This window comes from Cygnus atratus, chromosome 15 (genome assembly GCF_013377495.2).
Source record: "Cygnus atratus isolate AKBS03 ecotype Queensland, Australia chromosome 15, CAtr_DNAZoo_HiC_assembly, whole genome shotgun sequence".
NCBI classification, from domain to species: Eukaryota; Metazoa; Chordata; class Aves; order Anseriformes; family Anatidae; genus Cygnus; species Cygnus atratus.
In genome coordinates, this window is record NC_066376.1 from 7,774,441 (window position 1) to 7,796,306 (window position 21,866).

The 21,866-nt window shown below is 38.9% G+C and overlaps 1 protein-coding gene across 5 annotated transcripts; it reads left to right on the forward strand.

Annotated features, from left to right (window-relative positions):
• The first annotated feature begins 126 nt into the window (after positions 1 to 126).
• On the forward strand, positions 127 to 21,035 carry USP42 (ubiquitin specific peptidase 42). 5 transcript variants are annotated; one of them, XM_050713766.1, is made up of 20 exons: positions 127 to 246; positions 2,630 to 2,747; positions 4,326 to 4,563; positions 5,297 to 5,497; positions 6,643 to 6,753; positions 6,914 to 7,016; positions 7,175 to 7,242; positions 7,400 to 7,470; positions 8,011 to 8,093; positions 10,249 to 10,360; positions 10,722 to 10,862; positions 11,056 to 11,156; positions 11,617 to 11,755; positions 12,429 to 13,166; positions 13,547 to 13,635; positions 14,267 to 15,766; positions 16,251 to 16,543; positions 17,085 to 17,167; positions 17,757 to 17,799; positions 19,381 to 20,883. In XM_050713766.1, the coding sequence occupies exons 3-20, from the start codon at positions 4,335 to 4,337 to the stop codon at positions 19,419 to 19,421; spliced, it is 4,146 nt and encodes a 1,381-aa protein (XP_050569723.1). In that variant the 5' UTR covers positions 127 to 246; positions 2,630 to 2,747; positions 4,326 to 4,334; the 3' UTR covers positions 19,422 to 20,883. The 5 variants fall into 5 exon arrangements, with proteins under 5 accessions (XP_050569723.1, XP_035404563.1, XP_035404560.1 ...); XM_050713767.1 differs by having other exon boundaries at positions 156 to 246; positions 2,533 to 2,747; XM_035548670.2 differs by lacking the exon at positions 17,085 to 17,167.
• The last annotated feature ends 831 nt before the right edge of the window (positions 21,036 to 21,866 follow it).

The window sequence follows — 21,866 nt, forward strand, 5'->3', positions numbered from 1 at the left end:
CCCGTGTGACCCGGAGGAGCTCGCTTCTCTCTCTCTCTCCTCTCCCCCCCTGCCGCCGCCGCCGCCTCCTTTCCTCCCCCCCGCCCGCTTATTGCCCGGCCGGCGCCGGGCCCCGGATGGAAGAGGCCGGCGGAGGGACGTCATTGTTCCCCGACGGGCCGTACCAGGAGGCGGAGCGGGCCGGGCTGAGGCGGGGGCTGCGGCGAGGGGGACCCGGCAGCGCCGAGTCAAGCGGGGCCGAGCCAGGTAATGGGGCCGGGCCGGGGGGTTGGTGGTGGCGGCGGGGGGGAAGCGGCGGGCCTGGCGGCGGCCTGGCACAGCCCGGCAGCGCCGCGTGCGGCTCCCTGCCCGCAAATCAATGGGCCGGGAGGAGGGGCCGGCCCCGGGAAGAGAAAAAGGAAGGGGAAGGGAAGCGGCCGGCGGGAGCAGCCGGCCCGGCCCGGCCCAGCCCTGCCCAGCCCACCGGGCGCGCTCGGCCGCTGCCCTCCCGGCTGGCGGGCCGCCGGAGGGGGTGGGACCCCCGGGCGGGGCAGGGCGCCGCCCCCAGCGCTCGGCGGGGGGAATCAGCCCCGCTGCCGCCGCCGCCACCTCCGCCCCCACCACCCCCTGGGCCGGCGGGACCGGCCCCTGCCCGGCGGTGCCTAGCCTGCAGTCCCCGCTCCCGCCTCCTCCCTTTCCCTCCTCCTCCTGCCGGCGCGGGGACCCGGCGTTGCTTCCTCTGCGGGCGGGCTGGCTCCCCTTTTCCATCCCCTTCCCACGACTGCCATGCCGTTGTTGCCGGCTGGCCACGGAGTGGGCTCCCCTCGGGGGTCCTGGGCTGCCCTCGGGGGTCCCGGCCTCCGCCGAGCCCCGTGCCGCCCTCACCACCCCGTTGCCATGGCCACTGCCGCTCCGAGGGGCGAACCCTGCCCGGCCGGGCCGGGAGGCGCGGGAAGGGAAAGGGATGGGAGAAGAGAAGGGAACGGAGAAGGGAAAAGACCGGGAGGGCGGGCGCTGAGGCGGCACGCCCCGGCTGGGCAGGGCGCCGCGGGGCTGAGCTGAGGCGCACGGGGCTCGGCGGGGCGGCCCGGGAGGGGAGGAGGACGGCGGGGCGAAGCGGCGGCCCCCTCGGAGCCGTGTCCCCGCCGCCTCGCCCGCATGTCGGGGCTTTTTCATGTCGCGCCCTCGGGCTCTCGCCGCGGGCGAGATGCTGCTCCCCAGCGCGGACATCTTGCGTGCGGGGCCTGCCCGCGGCGGCGGCGTGAGGGAAACCCCATCCCCAAAGCCCTCCCGAAAGGGAGAGCTCGGGGTGAGGGCCGATCCGGCACCGACAGCAAACACACGCCGGAGGAAACGCTCTAGTTCTAGCCGTGAGCACAACGGCGAGGATAAAAAGGCTTCACGCTGGAGCTCCGAGTTCGGCGGCGTTCCGAGGCCCTCGGGGCGAGTTGTGGAGACGGCCCCGGCTGAGGTGGCGGCTGCTGTCGCTGCTGTCCCCTCTGTCCCCGCTGTCCCCGGCCCCTTGAGACCCCCGGCACCCCCTGTGACAGGATCTGTGGCCCCGGGGAGCTGCCGCCGCCTCCTCGGCCAGCCCAGCAGCAATCCTGCCAGCACAGAATAGCTCAGTAGCTTTCTGTGCATAACCGGCATCCACTTCGGGGTAAAGTGACTATTAATTTCTATTTCCTGGCATGGTTGCTGGTTTATTCTTTAACGAAACTTCAAGGACCATGACATGTGTGTTTGGGGTGTTTATTTCCTTTTTTTCTAGCTTACAGCAGCTTCAGAGGATGGAACGGCAGTTTGTAACTCACGCGTGGTCTTAATATCTATGCCATAACAGTTTTCTCTTGCTGCTTATTGCTGTTTAGTTCTTCGTGTGTTTTGGTTTTTTACAACCGCTGCTGCAAATGTTTGTTTTGTAATAAGATATGTGCATGATGACTGCTGCCTGGTTAAACTCAGTTTTGTGAATGGGATCTTGTACAAAATCTTAAGCTGTGATTGACTCTCTGCTACGCGGAGGCCAAACGTGTACCTCCTGAGAACCAGGTCATAAGTGATATCGTTTTGTAAAGAGACTGCTGAAAAAATCTGAACAGTGCTGCTGCAGAACTCTGAATGGGGGCATAGCAACTGTCTTAACTGATCTGCAATCTTGAGTTTACTTTTCAGTGGGCAGGAGGAGAGTCTATCAAGGCAAACAGAGAGAAATAACACCCGATGCTTATGTCAACATAAATTGTGTTCAGAATTGTGTAGGAACAGCATCAATGTGTATATGGAACATTGGGAGAGGAAACAGTATCAGTATTTATAGTTCTCCTGCTTCCTTGTCAGAGAGATGTTATATCCAAATTAGAAATTGATGTATTTTGAAAAAGTGGTGATCGATCTGACTTATTCTTACTAGTGTTAATATTTGCTGTTGAATAGTACTTAATATCTGGTAATGCATCAATTGTCAAAAATAAATTTAAAAATGTGTAAGGCTTATCTCATTGGTCAATATAAAGCTCAAGTTTGTTTTTTGTTTTTCTTTTTTTTTTTCAGTAATGTTCTTCTGTTTTCCTTCTCACTGCGGTGTTGATTTTGTTTCTTGGCCCTCAAGTATGTTTTCAATGTGTTGAACATTTTCCCTTTCAATCAGAAAAAAAGGAGATGTCACTGATGTCTGCAATTTGAAGACTGGATCTTGTCTGAAAATCACTGAGCCCAAGAGCTGTCACCTTAGTCTTCCAATAGGACAAGGATGTCTTCATTTCTCAGTTAAATGCATTTTTCAGTTTTGTGTATTATATTCTCAGAAATAGCAAGTGTGTATAGAATGGATTTAAAATTAATTTTAGATTAAAAATGTAAAGGGAAAAAGTTCTAATTATAACCTCTGCACACAATTTGTCAGTTGTGGGACTAGGAGTTTTCTTATTTACTGTGCTTTGTTTAACCTGTCTTAAGTTTAATTGATAGCAAGCAAGTTGTACTATAAATCTGAAAACACTTTATGCTTTGTTCTCTCAGTCATTTCAGTATAACAAACTAGCTTATGTTTTAAACCCTCCATTAGGTTAGTGGTTTCACTAAATGTACCAAGTCTCTGTGTGCTAAAGTAAGACAGTAACAAAAAATTAGATAGAAGTTGATCATGTAATTATTCAGCTTCTGACTATGCACTCACAATTACACTAATTTAAAGTGGTATCATCTTGAAACCTAATCAGCATTTTAAAAAGGACTTAATATCAGTTATTGCCTTTTGTCCTGGAAGGCTGAGGGTTTTTTTGTTTTGTTTTACATTCAGCATTTCCTTTTCTAGCTTACATTCCCCTGTTGTTTCACATCAGGAAAATGTGCAACTTTGCAAAGTAGAACTGAAACGGAGGCTTTTTAGTCTAACTTTTCAGTTTATCGTAGGGGTTTTAAATGTGATAGGTGCAAAATACCGTAAGTGCTGTTGCCAAAGTTATATCCAAGCAAGTATTTCATGGAGAACCAGAAGAAGCCCAAGGAGATATACATTTACAAACATCTTTATGCTCTCCTTTCCCTGATTTCTCTGAGATATATCCCATCCTCTGTGTGTTTTGAGGTATGTGGTTCCCAGGAGTGAAAAGGAGGGCCAAACATCTCTCCTCTTGGATCTCAACATGCCAAGGCTTTAATGTACCGCCACTTATGGCTCCTGTTGGCCTGGAAAAAGCAACCTCATGATGTAGACAGAGGAGCCCTCACAAATTAACTTGCTATCACAAACTGATGCCCAAAAAAAGGTTTATTTAAAAGCTAGGCTTATAGAATCACAAGAAGCCCCTCATGACTGATGCAGTAGACAGCGAGGTAGAGGGTGAGCCCTGGAAAACAGAATAAAAGTAGCAGCGAAATGTAGGTACCTTTGTGCACATGAAACAGAAAAACGCAGGCAGTAAAGTAAGTGTTCCATTACTAATGCCAGCAATAGATAATTGCAACAATTATCTATTGGATAATAGGTAATATTATCCAAAACTCAGAAAATGCAATAAATAACTGATTCCCCTCAGAGCATGTCATCTACATTTTTATATTAAAAAGACTCCAGAGTTGTAATGGATTAAAATCCTGTGAAAGTGAAAGAAATGACATCAGCCACTAGTTCTGTAGAAGCTAAAAGTAGTATGGATAGAGTTTTGATGGAAATTTTTACTTTGTGTGTTTAGTTTGGGGATTCTCTTTAAACCATTCATACCAGTTATTTAGTTCTTCAGGCTATTTCTTTGAGATTAAGTGACAGGACTGCTACTATTCTTTTCTTCTTGGAATGCTTTTTGATATTCTTACGTCAACCAGAACTTTTGTCTCTGTCACAGATATGAACAATGACCATAGTTAACAAGCCAAAATCTTCAAAGTCTAAAAAATCATCTTCAAGGCGGTCTGGCAAATCCAAGAAACCACGTACTAAAAAAATGAAGTCACGCACTGCAAACTGGGGCCGGATACCACCTGCAGAAGATTCTAACCAAGTCTCTGTGGCCCAAGGACGTGGAGGTGCAATTTATTGTAGATCATCTGAAAAATCTAAGCCTTTTGCCCAAAGAGATCTAAGTAAGTGCATGTTTTATCCTGCTTCCATTTCCCGCAAAACAAAAGTAGAAAATGCAGTTCTTACTTGTTACACTGATAGAGAATAGGACTACTGTGAATAAAGACTTCAAAAGGGTGTCCTCTAAGGCAACTGAAGTGACTGATGTTATAGAAATTAATTTTGATATATTTACAATCGACAGTGAAATACGGGGAGCTTTTTGTAATACACAGATTCATCCATGTCTTTTCTATTTTGCAAAGAAAAGTGTTTGATTGTTGCTATTCACAGCTTCCATTATTCACAAGTTTTTGAATGATAACGTTGCTCAGGAAAAGGTCTGATATCTACTGTCTTTGCTAGTTACTTGTTTTTACATTGTCCTTGCATTTATTACCATATAATTTCAAGTATAAGTTTGTGGTTTAAGTTATAATAAGGAAAAAAACTGTAGTTGAGTTAATCGGGTTAAAGATTATAAATGAAAAGGCACTTGGCATTAGTTACTAAAATCAGAATGGCAGGTAGTCTTGCCTTAGAAAAATTAAAATGGTTGAACACACTTTTTTTTATTCCAAAACATTGTGTTGACCAGCCAATTTGAATTTGGCGGTATTAAAGCTGTCTGTAATAAGTTTTTCTGTTTTGGATTGTAGGTAGTTCCTCTAGGTGCTCCTGCAGAATAGTATTTTTTAAATACCTTTCTTAGAAACAAACGAACAAAATCTCTTTTTAAATATAACTTTCTTGCAGTCATTAATGATGGAATTGCTCCGCCGCAAAGAATTCTTTTTCCGCCTGAGAAGATTTGTATGGATTGGCAACAAACACAAAGTGTTGGGGTTGGACTGTACAATCTTGGCAATACATGTTTTCTTAATTCTACTCTACAATGTTTGACCTACACACCCCCACTTGCCAATTACATGCTTTCTCTTGAGCACAACCAGTCATGTGAGTACTTTCTAACAGTATTTTAAATCTGTTGGATAGCTCTGAAGGTGAAAGAACAGCACTGATTCTGTGAGACAAAATTACTTGTCTGATTTTACCTGTAGAAGCTAGCTTTGAACATTGTATTAGCAGTGGGCTCAGAATAGCATATGGAGTGCATTTAATGCACCATGTTAATAAAAAATAAAGGATAATTTCTTGCTTCATGTGAGTAATGAAGTGCATTGGAAAGCAAGGCCTTTAATGAACATTTGGCATTTGGGCTTCCTGCTGGTAGAAAAGCAATAAAATTTAGGATGTTGGCACCACAGATCTTTAGTCTTCAATGCCTAGATTCCATAATGCACTACAATAAATGGTATGTTCGTTGTTGAACTAATTAAAAAAAAAAAAGTAGAAAGCAATATGAGCTCTTACGAACTTGACTAGAAATTTTAGTGGGACTGTATTAAAATCTAGACTGATCTTGTCCTAAATAAAATATTGTATTTTTTAAACTGTTGAATTTGTGTTCTTTGAATTTCATTGTTATACTTCGGTTTATTTAACCCTAGGATCCTGTTGTCATATCTGTATATGTGTGTTTTTACAAAGGCACCTGTATGCTTTCTAGCCTGGTATCTTTGTATTGATACCTAGAAATTTAACTGTTTTCTTACTGTATATAGAAATTGTTTCAGTTATGAATCCTGTTGAAAAAAGGAGGGTAGAAGTACTATTACATGCATTAATTTTTCCTTTCTTCCAAAGGACTCGTAGCTCTGTATCATGAGGCTCACCTGACAGCACTGTGCTGAAAATAACACACATTCTCTTAATGCTGTATCATCAATGTCAAATATTCTTTCCTCATATATTTTGCAGCCTGCGGAGTTCACATTCCTGTCAGCCTTTACAAACGTGACTTTGCAGTAGTCTTTTAGATTTCTCATCAGAAAATACATTTGAATACAGGCTTAATGGATATTTTTATTCTGTGAAGTTTTGTGAAATGAAATGTTACAAGACTGTTGGGACACTGGCATCTTGGGAGAATAGAATGTAGCAAGGAAATGGATATTGTATCTATAGTGTAATTTTTCTTTATATGTTTGTAGTTACGTATATTTTGCTAGACTGGGGTGCTTTCTTCTTTCACTCTTCAGGTCGTGAACAAGGTTTTTGCATGATGTGCACAATGGAGACTCACATTAACCAGGCCCTGTGTTGCACTGTTGATGCCATCAAGCCTACACGTGTTATCAATGATCTTAGACGTAAGTGGCTTCAGATGTGTTTCTTTTTCAATATCCTGTAATCTTCAAATAATTATTTGATGTGTATAAATGGTTTTAACACTATAAAGAAGAGAGATTTTAGAAATACGAGAACTATTTCATTTTTAAATGAGGTAAATACTATAATCTTCTTATTTAGGAATAGGAAAACATTTCCGTTTTGGCAGTCAAGAAGATGCACACGAATTCTTGCGCTATACTGTTGATGCTATGCAGAAAGCATGCTTGAATGGAAGCACCAAGTAAGCATAAACAAATTCACTTTTATATGTTCTCTAGCACCTTTTAGTCCTCTATTTACTATCAAAAATGAAAGTCTACATCCTTGGTTTTCATAAAACTCTTTGAAGAGTTAACTCTGCCTTAAATCTTCTGAGCTCTGATTATAATTTATTTCCAGATTGGACAGATCTTCTCAAGCAACCACCATCATTCATCAAATATTTGGAGGATTTCTAAGATCAAGAGGTACTTTTAAAAGTATTCCTGTCCTTAGAACTGATCTCTGTCTTTTGTCGATACAGAGAGCAGTCTGTAGTTTGTCTAAAGTAGTATCTATCAACAACTTGAATTTGGATGGTTAGTCTCCTTCACGTATTGTTAAGCATTTATATTTTGCTTCCAGTAAAGTGCTTGAATTGCAAAGCAGTTTCGGATACGTATGAGGCATTTCTTGATATCACTTTGGATATAAAGGTAAGGTGTTTTGTAAATATAATTCATGATGTTTAAATACATGTATAACTTTCTAAAATAAACTTGTTTATCTTAAAAAACAAACAAACAAACATATAATGTTAAAATATAAGAGCTTGGTCATGGTTAGGAAGTGGATTGGACGTCGTCCTTCTGTAGAATCCATATAAATAGTCTCCACATTTGCATTGGGCTAAAGCTGAAAGAATTTTATATCTACACAAATTATGATACTGTCATATTTCTTTGTTGTTCTACCTCAATATACATCTAATTGTTAGATTGATGGGTTTGATTGTTCCACTACTGATGACAAAGCACACTATAGATGCCGTCTACGTTATTGGAAAATTATTTTTTCAAAGTAAAATGACTTCCAAGTGAGGTAAATGCTGAGCATGCTCTTTCTGCCTCCTTTTTCACAGTGCTCGTAGTAGATTGCTTAAGTATGTATTAGTAAGAGTCTCTTATAAACTACTAGTACGTCTTTGGAATTCTGAATTTACAGTGACTTTATGCTCTTCTTTCTTGCTCCTCTAGGCAGTTTCATCTGTTACCAGAGCTCTAGAACTATTTGTGAAACCTGAACAGCTGGATGGAGAGAATTGCTATAAATGTAGCAAGTAAGATTATTACTAATTATGTCTTAATACTAGCTACTAGTTTAATATATTGCATTGACTTAGAGCATAAGTTATCTTTTCATTTAGAAATGAGACACAGCTTCGTTGTTGTTGTTGTTGATGCTTCATTTTGTTTAAACAACTGATGCACTGAAATAATCCCAAACTTGAAAACATTACATTTGTTTTAGAAAGATAAGAAGAGTGGCTATTAGCTATTATTGCACTTTTATTCCTAATATTGTCTGCACCATGGCTTGTCAAGCTTCCTAGGTGTGTAGTTGCATGCTGAAATATTCATATTGCAAGAAGTTAAAAGACGTGCCCAGTAAATAGTGGTGTACTGAAGCAAGGAGCCATGCAGAACGATTTGGAGTAGAAGGCAGCAGCAGGTTCCTGAAGGTCCTAGCGTTCACTGTGAAACAAAGTTAGATTTAGTCTCAGTGAATGTGAGCTGGCTCTGTGATAATTAATGTTAGCAGCCTGTGCTGGCTCACTAAACAGCGTCTTGCACAGCTCTTGAACTGTAAAACCTGTGGACTAATGTCTGAAATGAGCTACCTTAAGGCCTAACGCGTGCTCAGGGAAAGCATATTGAGTTCAGGCGCTCTATATGCTGATCAATATGTAAAATGTTTCTATGTATTTGAGAAACAATTGAACATTTGTATAAGATGGTTTGGCACAACAAGTTGTTATTCAAACATACACTGAGAAAAGCAAGGAATGCCAGGCTCAGCTCTGTAGGATTCATGCCTGACCCCTCTAAATGAAAAATGCAGTATCCACTTTTTGTTGTTGGAAACTAAGTAAATTAGTATGTTGAATCAAGAGCATTCAATAGGTTATTAACGCAATTTAATCCCAGGTTCATCTTAGCCTGTTGATTCTAGAAAGCCACATGTAGTATATTCAGGATTCTTATAACTTATGTCTGAGGAAGAGAAAAACTGTAATAAGCACCTCACATCTGAATTGCATGGTCCTTCATTAATGTGCTCTTTGAGGTGTGATTGGTTCAGTAACACACAAAGCCAAAATTTTTCCATCTTTTTGTGAGTTTAAAAGGAAAGGCCTTGCACATGTACAGTACTTTTTCCATTGCTGATAAACTATCTTACTACTTTAAATTTTTCATAATTTACATTTTATTTTCTACCATGAATTCTTCTAATAAAGTGGACTGCCTCTAAACTTTGTATCTAATTACAAGTTTTGTGGAGTTTTATAAAACACTTGGATTTTTGTTTCTTTTGAGGGGGAAGTCTTTCTTGTTCATAGGCATTCTCTATGGGTTTGGAATTATCTGGCTTGTATTTCGACATCAGAATTCAAAAAGAGATACTTTAATTCTTTCTATTTATTAGCTATCAACAGTATTTTTCTTGATGTAAACTGACCAGTTTCAGTTGTTCTCTGGCCTAGTGGTTAAATTTCACTGCTTACACTGTAGGTCCTACCTTTGAGTGGGCAATATATCAAACTTAATTTTAACTATTTTGTTTCAAAGGATTGCAGATGGTTTCAGTGTCTTTCCAGACAACCTCAGTACATGAAGACTTATTACTGTTAAATGTCTCCCTCCTGTAGAATGACCATGTGCTTCTGTTGTATTTTTGATGTTGATAGATGATCTATTTTGGAAATTATTTGCAGTTTCTAGTCCTGAGGACCAAGGCTCTCTTGTGGCTCTCTTGTTCCACTTTCAGTATTTGTATTTCACTTGAAAGCTGAAAGAATGTATCCAGGATTTGAGTTCAAATAGCCACTTTTGTATACCAAGAAATGGTACTTTGCCTTACAATCTCGTGATACACTTTTGTGAGAGATTCCTGTTCCCTACACTATGAGTTGTTGGGAAAACTTACCTTTTTGGTGTAACAAAAATATGTATTCAGACATTTGCTTGGCTATCAAAAGATAATGTTCTAAATCCTTTATTCTTTGTTCTGTAGAGCTGTCCTCTAATATCCTGCTATCTTCTCTGTATTAACAAACCTGAAATGCAGTGTATGGATTTATGAAAAGAAAAAAACATATTATGCAAGTAAATATCATTCAAATAGCATAAGCATGTGTGAGACATTAAAACTAGTTTGATTTTAGGGCAAAAAAAGAAGATGCTTTTAAACAGTTGTCTCTGCTTGTTTTTAAGGTGTAAAAAGATGGTTCCTGCATCCAAGAGATTTACTATACACCGTTCTTCCAATGTTCTCACAATATCACTGAAAAGATTTGCAAATTTCACAGGTGGAAAGATCAACAAGGTATATTTACCGCTGTAATGCAACTTTATCATCATGTAATGGGGCATCTCCCAAAGCTGAAAGTTGTTAAAATTTTCAGACAATAATTGTAGACTAACAACTATGGCTTATTCTTTCTCTTAATATCAATAAAGTTCCTGCTTGACAAGAAGCATATGCTTTCCTCTGAGAAGGCTAATTCATCTGAAAACAGTTCTCTGCAACTTCTGTTATTAAACGTTGTTTATGGGAAGACTTCTTTTTAATGAATTAAGAAACATACTCATATAATTCTAGTCTGTGTGTTTTTGGAAGTGTTTTTCTCAGGCTAGTCCACGAAGTACTCTGGGATAATTTTTATATCTTCTTGATCTCTCTTTAGGAGGTAAAATACCCAGAGTATTTGGACCTTCGAGCCTACATGTCTCAATCAATTGGAGAACCACTCCTCTATGCCTTATATGCGGTGCTGGTGCATAATGGTATCAACTGTCACGCGGGACACTATGTATGCTACATAAAGGTAGATGTCAACATCATTTCTAACAGGGTAAAAGTTGTGCTGGCAAACCAATTAAAATGTTACTAGTAACTAGTGTTTCTAGGGAAGAAGATTTCGTTACATGTTTATTTGATATGTGTGTATTTTGTTCCTATCTGTGATTTCATTTGGAAAACATGCAATCATCTAAAGATATCGTTGTCTTTATTTGCAGGCTGGTAATGGACTTTGGTATCAGATGAATGATGCTAATGTAGTCCGTACTGACATTAAAACAGTTCTTGGTCAGCAAGCTTATTTACTTTTTTATATCAGGTAATAACAAATATTAAAATGTGTTCAGAAGAGTTTTACTTTCCTGTTATTGATATTTTTCTTTTTTGCAAGTGTTTTTCTTTCTATCCTAGGAAAAGATTATTATTTGTATAATTCAGTTCTGTCTAACCTGAAATTCTCTGTGTCATTTATTATCTTTTGTTGCTTGGCCTTAAACTGCAGCACTTGTGTAAATTGCTATATACGTGTTATCTGTAGGTGGCTAATTTAGAGAAGAGAAATTAAGGTCATCTGTGGTGTAAGAATGAGTTATTGCTCTGAAAGTGATAGTCATAGTAGGAAGACTGTTATCTAATTTTCAGTTTGTAGTCCTGGTTAAGTCTTGTGTATAGAACACTTCCATATTGTATGAACTGTTCCTATAAAATTATAGGATGGGATTTAATCCAAGAGTAGGTTGAAAGAAAAACTAAACTAAGATCACTGCTCTTTTCTGAAGGCGCTATGATTTGACACTCGGAGAACGTGCTTTTTACTTACCAGCACCATCTTATCCCCGTTCATTCCTTGGTCAGCGGGGGGCTAATAGTAAGCAGGCTGGATTTATGGGACCACGACTTCCTCCTCATATGATTAAGGTAATTTAGGGAAGTGGGAGGGCAGATAATGGACCAAACTGATAGTGGGTTTGGGGTTTGGTGAGGGGTTTTTTGTTTGTTTTTCAGCATCTTAGTTTTGTTTTCCTTCCCACGCTGCAGCTTTCTTCACAGCCTTCATGCTACAGCCAGTATCATTCAAACAGTGGCTACTGCTGAATTGTGCAGCCGTGCTACTTCATTACTTTATACCTCCAAGACAGCTTTCTAAAGCACAGAGAGCTATGCTCTTTGACAATTTGAGTGTACTAATCCTTGAATCATTTAAAAGAGGACTTTTTTTTTTTCCTATCAGCGTCGCATTAGCTAAGACAGTGAAAACAAATTGTCTTATTCGTGAGCACCAGAACAATTATTCCAGGCTTTTCAGTGTATGTTTAAAGGGGAAAATAAATATGTTTGGGAATAGTTTTAGGTAATGTTAAGTTGTTTGGATGGTTTTCAAAAATGATGCTCATTTGATACCAATATGCAGTAAACCAAAAGCAGGAATTAAATACATTTATTGGATTTGCATTTATGTATAAAGGGCAGTGTTTTTTTCTTTTTAGGTGTTAAGACCATTTGTAGAATTAGTAGGAGAATTTCTTGTTTAAAATTTTTAAATCTAGTGTTTGCATTAATCCATCGTGCAATTTCTTCTTTATAAATACAGAATTCAAGTCGTTTAAATGGAAATGGATCCTTAAAAGAGGATCCAAATACCATTGGTGTCACCCTAAAAAGGCCATCTTCAGCACCACCGACGGCTTGTGTTCAAAACTGGGCAATTACCAGGCCTTCAATTACTGACCCATCAAAAAAACAGAAGATCACTATCAGTATTCACAATAAATTGCCTGCTCGTCAGACTGTGTCACAGCCTGACTGTCTTAGCAGTGCTGTGGAGGATGAAGATCTCAACAAGGCTGTTCCTTCATCTACAATTACAAATTCCACCGCAGCAGAGTCTACCTCAAATCCATCTACTATGTCAGTTACTACTAATGTTTCCAAACAAGAAGTTTCTGATGAAATTTTCGTGGAGCCAGCAGTGAATGGAAATCCTAAACTCAGCTCTGATAACACAGTCCCTTACGGTGCAGAATCTTCAGGAAAATCTGAGGAGGAGTCGAAGGGCATATTTAAAAGGAATTGCAATGTAATATCCTCTAATGGAATTTTGGTTGGAAAGGTAGTCCGTACATTGCAGAATTCCCATTCTTCCTGTCAGAATGCTGAAGAAGAAAGATCCCAGCATGAGCTGCCAAAAAATGATTCACTAAATGGTGCTATTAGTTTAGTTAATGAATCTAAAGAAAACGGACTGAAACTTGATGATTCCACTTGCCAAGCTGAACCTGTTAAACCTTCTGAGATGTTCTTTTCTAAAACAAATGGATTGCTTGAAACAGTGAGTTTTGTTTGCTCCATCTAGGATTTATCACCTATGATGTATTCAGGAGTATTATCATGTTCCTAATTCCTGTGAAATACTGAGAAAACACAGCACAAATTTGATTGTTACACTTTGTGATATTATCCCATTAGAATTTGCAGAGCTGAGCTGACATTAGAAATTGTCAACTTAAGGTCAGCTGAGATAAAAATTCATAAGTTTCATAAAGTAGATTTTTGAGGGGTGAGTTGGGGTTATGTTTGAAGTGTAGATAAAGCATATAACTCAGAGTGGTCTTGTTTAGCATTTAATGGAGAAATTCTGACAACGCTAGTCTTCAGTACTACTACAAATAGTATTTTTTCTGTCTGCTGACTTGTGCATTTTAATTGCAGATGCCTATAGCTATGCCTCCAGTCCCTCAAGAAGTAATGTTAGAATCCCTCACAGACAGCCAGCTGAACAGCTTGTCAGAGGAAATAAGGTAAAATGAGCACAGTCTGATTAAAACAAGAATTTATGGAAGTTCATTGTGGTTTTATCTGTCTACTAATACTATTTAATGGAAGGATTTAAATCAGTAGAATTCCACACTGTATGTCCAGTGTTATGAACAGAACTAATGATCAGCACTGTGCATATTACTCTGATAAAGGTTGGTGCCTCATAGAGAACTTCTGTTTCTTCATAGAATGTTTTTCTATTTTTCTCCATTGTCTGGAGAAACATTGGCTCTTCCCCTCCTTTTTTTTTTTTCAGTCATAGGATATGTGAATGTAAATTCTTGGGAGAGAGAGAGAAAAATAAGTTTCAACTGTTGTTTTTTCAGCTATGGGGGGAGAGCAAATATAGTGGTTTGGGATATTTTGGCTATTACTCAGAGCAGCACATGGAAGGAGACACGTGTTTGGTTTTTTACTGCAATGGTTTCAGAAGCAAGAGGGGAAAAAACACTTTCTCTGGGAGCTGAAGAAGGTGTAATAATCACAGGATAGGTTTCTATGTGGAATATCTTCTAGAGTATTCCTGCAGTCGTGAGTTTTTTTTGTTTGTTTGTTTGTTTTGTTTTTTTACTTAACAAGATTCTACTCTTAATGTGTTTTTATTTTGTGCAGTGTCCCAGGACCTCAGAAATCTACAGAGAATGATGCTCTTATGGAAACTGTAGTGATGGAAGCACTATTGGTCTATGAAGAATCCAGGAAAGTTCCTTCTGACTTCAGCTGTGAGGCTGAGAATCCTTTTATTCAATCAGATTCTGAAACCATTTCTACCAAAGAAGAAGTTGGAAGTATTATAACAAAAGCTGATAATGCACATCCCAGTATCAATGGTCAGCACAAGATTAGGGAAAGATGCTTTGATACTGAAGATGAATTCCTTGAACAGTACCGATCTGAGGACCGTGGAGACAAAGACAAATCAAGAAGATCAAAAGAACCTGAACTCATTTCAAAAGAAAATATTTTGTACATCAAAGACTCTTCTGAGGCTGATGAGAACTTGCGGCAAACTTCCTCTCTAAAGTCGGACAGTGAATGTAGTTCTAAAAATCTTTCCTCCTTAGCTGTTACAGATAAATGCCAAGATACAAAGGACATATCTAATAACTATGTAGAGGTACCACCTGTTAATGACTCGTCTATTACAAAGCTGGATAAAGTTTTGGAAAGCCAATTCTCCAGACCAAATGAAGAATTTGGTGACAGAAAATGGGAAGAAGACGCCATGCACAGGAAAAAAGATAAGAAAAGGATACACGAAACTAAAAAAACTGACAAAGAGCATTACCGAAGAAAGAGGGAACATTCTGATACTGAAGAGAAGGAGAGTCAAAACAGAAGCAAAACAGATGGTCATTCCAGCAAGAGAAGGTGCTCTCGCAGCGTGGAAGTTATTAAGCAAAATCGTCATAAGCAGGAGCATTGTGAGGGAAGCAAGTACAGATCTTTCCATGGTGAAAGAAACAGCCCTGATAATGGGAGAAGATCAGTAAAATATTCAAAGTACAGATCTCGAAGCAGAGGAAGATCAGAACAAGATAGGAATAGATATTACCATTCCAAAGGGGAAAGAACTTGGAGCAGAGAAAGATACTATCAAGATGAACCACGGAGATGGGAAAAATGTAGATATTACAATGATTACTATTCATCTCATGCAACAGGAGACAGTAGAGAGAGAAAGTTCTCTCACGGTGATAAAGACTTTGACAAATTGAGTCAAGCTTACAACAGCAGGTCACATAAGGATTATCATTACAAAAGCAGATGGCCTCACAGTTCCCTCTCGAGAGAAGATGATGTACATCACTTTAGCAGCCACAGAGCAGACTTACATCGTTGCTCAGTACCTCAGCAACATTCTGAAAAATATTCTCGTGAAAGACATGCACTTCCACCTGTGTCAGGTCATTTTGAGGACTCTCCCCAGAAAAATGAAAAAGAAAGAAACAGAAAAAGACAATATACTCGTGCAGAAGGTAGTGAAAGTGAAATAGAAAGGAAACGCAGAAAGATAGAAAAGGAGCTTTTAGGTGATGAAAAAATGAAAAAATATAAGAAGTTCAAGAAGAAAAAGAAGTCTAAAGATAAACATCGAGAGAAGGATTACAAGTAAGCAAGGATTCCAGCATAATCAGCAATTTTTTTCCTAATTCTTTTCTGGGTGTTTCTCATGTCTTCCTTTTTTTTTCATAGTTTCAAAGTTATTTTGGTAGCATAATCTGGCTGGGGATCATGTTATTAGGTTGATCAGTGAAGATAGGAAAGATATTGCTGAATTGTGTTAGAATACTAGATTTGGACCACGTAGTTAGAATCCTATCTGCACACCATTCTGGATTAGGTTAAAACATTTTTTTAATTGCACATATTCCAGAGCTAGCCACTGTTAATGATTTGTGTACAAACCAGGACCTATCGTCCTTCAATCTGAGGGCTTAAGTTTTCTGCATCTAAAGTAAGTTACATGTGCACAAAGTACCACAAAATAGCTGACATGCCGCAAATCATCACCTGTGGTAAAATAAATAAAATTTCATATATGCATCAAGTGCCACATCTTTTTTTCTATTTTTAACTTGCATGTTTCCTTCAGACTTTATGATTTGGATTTCTCTGTGCTCCACTTTGACAATGACAATCGCAAGCGTAAGAAAAAGAAGAAAAAGAAGAAACACATCAGGAAACTGAAAGGCTTCTTGGAATACTTAGATCCTCGTTTCCAGAAGAAAACACGGGAGAAGAAGGAAGAATCCCGTCCTCCAGATGGCTCTTTTTGTGAGCAATACAGAAATGAGGGCAGTAAACAACCTTATAAGGAAGGGAAGCCTTCCACTGCAGGTGAAAGCAAGAAATACAGCTCCATTGCATCCAACGAGTATATTAAAGGTAAGCAGCTGCAGCATGTTTACGGGATTCCTTTTTTATTAATACAGAGAGCATTTAAAATGGTCTTTAAATGCTTGATGACTGAACAGTCTGCATGGATATTAAAAAAAAGTTGATAGACTATTTTTTTCCATTTTTGAATGACCACTAGGAAAGAAAGTCTGAAAAAAAGAGGTTAAAAGAGAAATAATTTTAATTTGATTTGATGATTAAGTGGCAAACAAGAGGAAGAGATGCAAGATGCCTTATTAAATTCAGTCCAACTAACTAGGAAAAATAAATTTGGACAGCTGTATCTTGGAAAAGAATATTGTAGGTAGAAAGGAGGTTCAGTAGTCAAGATGGAAGACGATGACATGAGGCTTACAGGCTAGTAATGTAATAGTGAAACACAGTCTTCCTTAAAAAAAAAAAAAAACCTGCCTGCATAATTCATTTGAATAACATACTATGTTCAGCTATTTCATAACATAGAAACAGTGCTGACTGCTTATTCAGAGTAACATAAGTTGGTGATAATACTGAAATATTTTTGTTTCAGATGTAGATCTGCCTTCTCCTAAGCACACTGAATTCACAGTTATTAATCCTCCAGAGGACGCTTTGCAATTTAACACCTGGAGAGTATGTTAAATTCCTGCTATTCTACTTGTGGTTTTTTTTTCCTATTAGTATAGGCTTAAGAATACAGAGAAATGGGCTGATGAAACAATTTTTAGTATAAAAAAGCCATCTTGGTACATCTCCTTAAAGAAAACTAAATACAGACTTTAGCTCCCGATTGGCTTTACACTGAACTCTGTGCTGTTCTTGTCACAATCTTCGTCTCTCAGTAGATAATATGGTTTAATTAGCTATAGAATCTTGTGATGAAGAAGATTGCACACTGCAACAAATTCAACATCTAAAATCAAATTTTACTTTTTCCATGACTTTTTTCCTGAGCAGAAGTGTGTAGTATTAAATATATATGTATCTGAGATGAAGCCACAGTCCCAGTTAGTCAGATATTTTAATAAGCACGTGCAGTAAGATAAATTGCTGCATCTTTTAGCATTATTTGGTTTAATTGTAGGGTTAGAGACACATTGATTCAACAGAGCTGTAAAGTTTCTAAAATCTCACTTTGAAAAATACCAGCTAAATTACTGGCAAGACTGCATCCGTTCTTAAAAACAAACAACCCCTCCAATCATCTATTTTCCTCTTACAGATAACTGAAGTAATCCCTGAAGAAGACAGTTCACTATCCAAAGGCAAGTTTTAAACATTTTATACATTTTATACCTAGACACAACTTAACCAGTTAACAGTCAGTGACAAACCTGTTCATTGTTGAAAATGCCATTCTGGCATAGGAAAAAAAGGAATTCATCTTCTTGCTTTACAGCTGAATGCCTTTTATAGAATGTTTCGAGAAGTTAAATCTTCGAAGAGATTTTCAAAAATTCTACCTGGTTTTAATGATGAAGTAAATTGCCATAGTCAGTAGATTCCTGGCACTGAAAAGTTTCTTAAAGATAAAGAGGACGTGCAATTGTTGCAAAGCATGTTTGTGTTTTGAGATATGGATGACCAGAAGTTTTAATCTTAAAATACCACGTGGAGGGGAGGCTGGTTGTTCACACACTCTTGCAGACTTTAATACAATCTGTCCTATTATCAAGAACAAAATTAGGGACTGAACTGAGGTCTTTCAAATACCAATGTTGCAAAAACAGACTTTTTATGATATTAATGTCAGAAGAATCCTGATTGTGTACTAAATTGTAAGTATCTCTTCTAGCTGATAAATCAGGAACAGCACAGAAGAAAATGTATCTGCTCTAATCTCTTTGGGCTTCAATGAATTCTCTGGCCAGCAGATGGCAAACTCGTTTTTCTAAACCAGTCAAAAGTATAGGAAGAAAGTAAATGTCTTGCATACATTCCACAAGTCCGGGGCATTAAGATCACTGGGCTATATAAGTGAAAGCGATGTTTGTTGATTAAAAACAATAGTACCCCACTTAGATACACTGCTTGCAACATAAGCAGGATAGGAGGGCTGTGCAAAGCAATTTTGGTAAATTGAGGAATTCAAGTATTTAATCAAGCCTAAAGATATTAATTAGTTTCATTTTGGGGAAGGTCAGTCTTTCAAAGAAAAGAAAAAATGTCTCTTAAGCAGGATTTTCTGAATGATGGAATCTAATCTGAAAAAAAGGCCACTTCAACAATGTGGTTTTTTGTTTGTTCGTTTTTTACAGCATTGAACCCCTCAAATAAGCTAGGGACAGACTAGGAACAACTGAGGACTTGTTAGAGTGTGCCTTTTCACCTGGACTCATGTTACTTTGAATAAATTAACAAGGATAGCTAGTGATAATTTGTGATATAAGGAAAATCCAGATACGTGAGAGAAAGAGCAGCATTAAAGCAGGTTAAATTCCTGCATTCCTAAGTGCTCTCTCTAGCAAGTTTCTGAACGCTTCTGTTCTGTGGCTAGGATTTGGCCAGCTGACCACAAGATCACTAGTAAAACAAGGATGCTGTCCAATCTAACCTTCAAATAAATTTAATTTACCTAAGGTCTACCATTTGCCATTAAAGTAGGTAGCTTTGTCCTAATATTCTGTACAGTTCACCAATTTTAGCGTAGAACTGAAATGCAGCAGCAGTTTAATGGGAGGGCTTTGGAAGCCACCTTCTCCAGTCAGTTCAATCCTGTAGTCACAGAGCAGATCAAGCCGTGTACAGGGTTGTGACTTCTCTGTTTAGAAAGAAAACCACTGAGCCAGACAGTTCCATGTCGAGTAACACACCAGGGAATGACACTTCTTCCTTTTGTCTTTCAGACGCAGAGCTTACTGATGGAAGCCTTCAGTACTCAAACTAAACCTACCATCAAAACCGATGACCTTTTTACCATCCAAACCAACCATTTTACCATCAAAACCCAACAACTTCTTATCGTCAAACCCAACAACTTCAAACTCAACAACTTCTTACCATCAAAAACCCAACGACTTATGACTTCTTACCGTCAAACCCCATGTCTTCTTACTGTCAAAACCAACCTTTTATGGTCAAAACCAACCACCTTTTACCTTCAGAACCGACGACTCAACATTATCAAAACAAACTATCAAAACTTACTTAAAATTTATCAATACCATAAAATTACCATCAAAACAAAACCCAATCATAAGTGGTGCTTCAAATGTCTGTACAGACTTTTACCATGAAAGAACTTTTTTTTAGCTTTTAACTTGAGACTTTCTTTTTTAAAATGTACTTCTAATCCAAAAGGGTGGAAACTTTCTACAACTGCTGAACATTGTACATTACCGAGTAAATATCTCACTGAAAACAATGCCCTGGAATAGAACATCTCAAATGCTGCTTAATTACAGACTCAGGTTGATTGTGTGTTATTCATGTAATGTTACTCCAAGTTAGACATCTGGTGCAAGAACAACCAGGAAAACCACAGAATTATAAAATTTGCAACTGACAGTCTGTATATTTAATTTAAAGACTTATTTAAGATTTCACAAGCTCTCACATAACAGGAGTTTTGCAAGAGCTTCATCTTTTTTGTGACGCCTGACACTAGAAACTAATTTACTTCACATTTTAATTCTATTCGAGATCGGAAGAATGTTCTGGTTTTCAACGCTGTGGAACAATGATCAGAATATGCAGTTCTGAATGTATCTCTCAGACTATTTGTATACTCTTCCATATGTTTTTATTACACTTTTTAATACAGCGTCACTTGTCTTAAGTCTCGGTTGTCTGTTTTGTCCCTCTAAAGTTTCTAGTTACAGACAAATTCATACTGTGATTTTTATTTTTATTATTAAATGCTATCAAACTGTGATGCACTTATTACTCACTGGTCCTGCATCAGGAGATGAGTGGGGAACCTGTATTAAATACAGTTCATCTGAATAATCTGTCTGGTTTATACAAGCTGTGTTGTTCAGAGATGTCTAAAGTTTGATCTTTGTTTTTTTAAAGATAAAAAGCACTTGCCCCACTGTAAATATATAGCATGTAAAATTTATATAGTATATAAATACAGCGAAGTTAAAATGGATTTTTACTTGAGTTTTACTTGAGTTATTTAACATGCAATATGTCATGTGACTTGACAGCTTTCAGAGTGTTGGATAATCAAGAAATCAGATCTTCCTTTCAGTGGTAGGTGAGAAGATGCTGTTGGTATGACCCAGAGAAGACAAGTAACTTGGGACCTCAACTGCCTAGACAAGAATGCAGAAGTCTTTCTCCTTTGAAGTTAACAGCTTCCAAAAGCAGGCAACAGGTTGGAAGCTCGGCAGTAGCTTTCCACTGTGTGAGACACTAAAAAAGGAGCAAGGTTAATGTTTTACTAGATACTTCAATATTTTGGTACATGGAGAACACCATAAAGCCAAACCATAAGTGTACCCTGCATAATGTTCCTATGGCAACAGTTATGTTAAGTTACATAAAGTAACATGACAAAGAAAACACCCACCTGTCCTGTATCTGGCTTTTTTTTTCCTCCTTTGTCCTTTGGCTCCAAGATTTGGTGTCTTGTGTTTTGTCTGATCAATAACTCTGGGCTTAAATGTATAAAAGGAGTTTAAATGTTGACTGCTGTATCTTTTTAGTGCTCTGTCTATTAAGTGCTCTGGCAACAACTACTGCTGGAACTAGCCGTCATACAGGAGTGGGGGAATGCAACGAGAGACGCTTCAGCTTAGCCCTCTGAAGAAGATGGGGCAACTGCAGCGGTGTTGGCTGCTTCTGCCAGGGGGAGGTCTCATTTGTCTCCTTGAGGAGAGGAGTTTGCTTTTTCTCCCACTTACATTTGACTGAAACACAGGGAAATATTTTGTCAGGTCCTTTCGCTAATTTAGGGTGGTTCTCAAAGAAAATGGAGATCTCCAGCTCTTACTGGAATTAACGTTTCATAGCTGTAGCATACTTTATTCAATCTATTTTGCAGTGAAAGGGTTTTCTCTGTAACCTGATCATTTAAACTGTTGTGGCTAAAATAAGGGCACTTGCAAGAGCAGTTATAATCCATGCTATAAAATTGAATCACCCTCTAGAAAGAAAAAAAAGAGCAATTATCTTGCATATACTCTTGAAAAAGGAGGAGCTATACAACAGTATATAGTTTCACACTTTATTTTTGAGAATGTCCAGGTTTAAGTAACAGCTTTTGATGATAAGTGAAAAGATTAATATTGCAGTGGATTTACACAGAACATTACATTTTTAACAATGATCGATACAGAGTATTTGTCATGCAAATCACCTGTGTACACCAAGTAATACTTATATC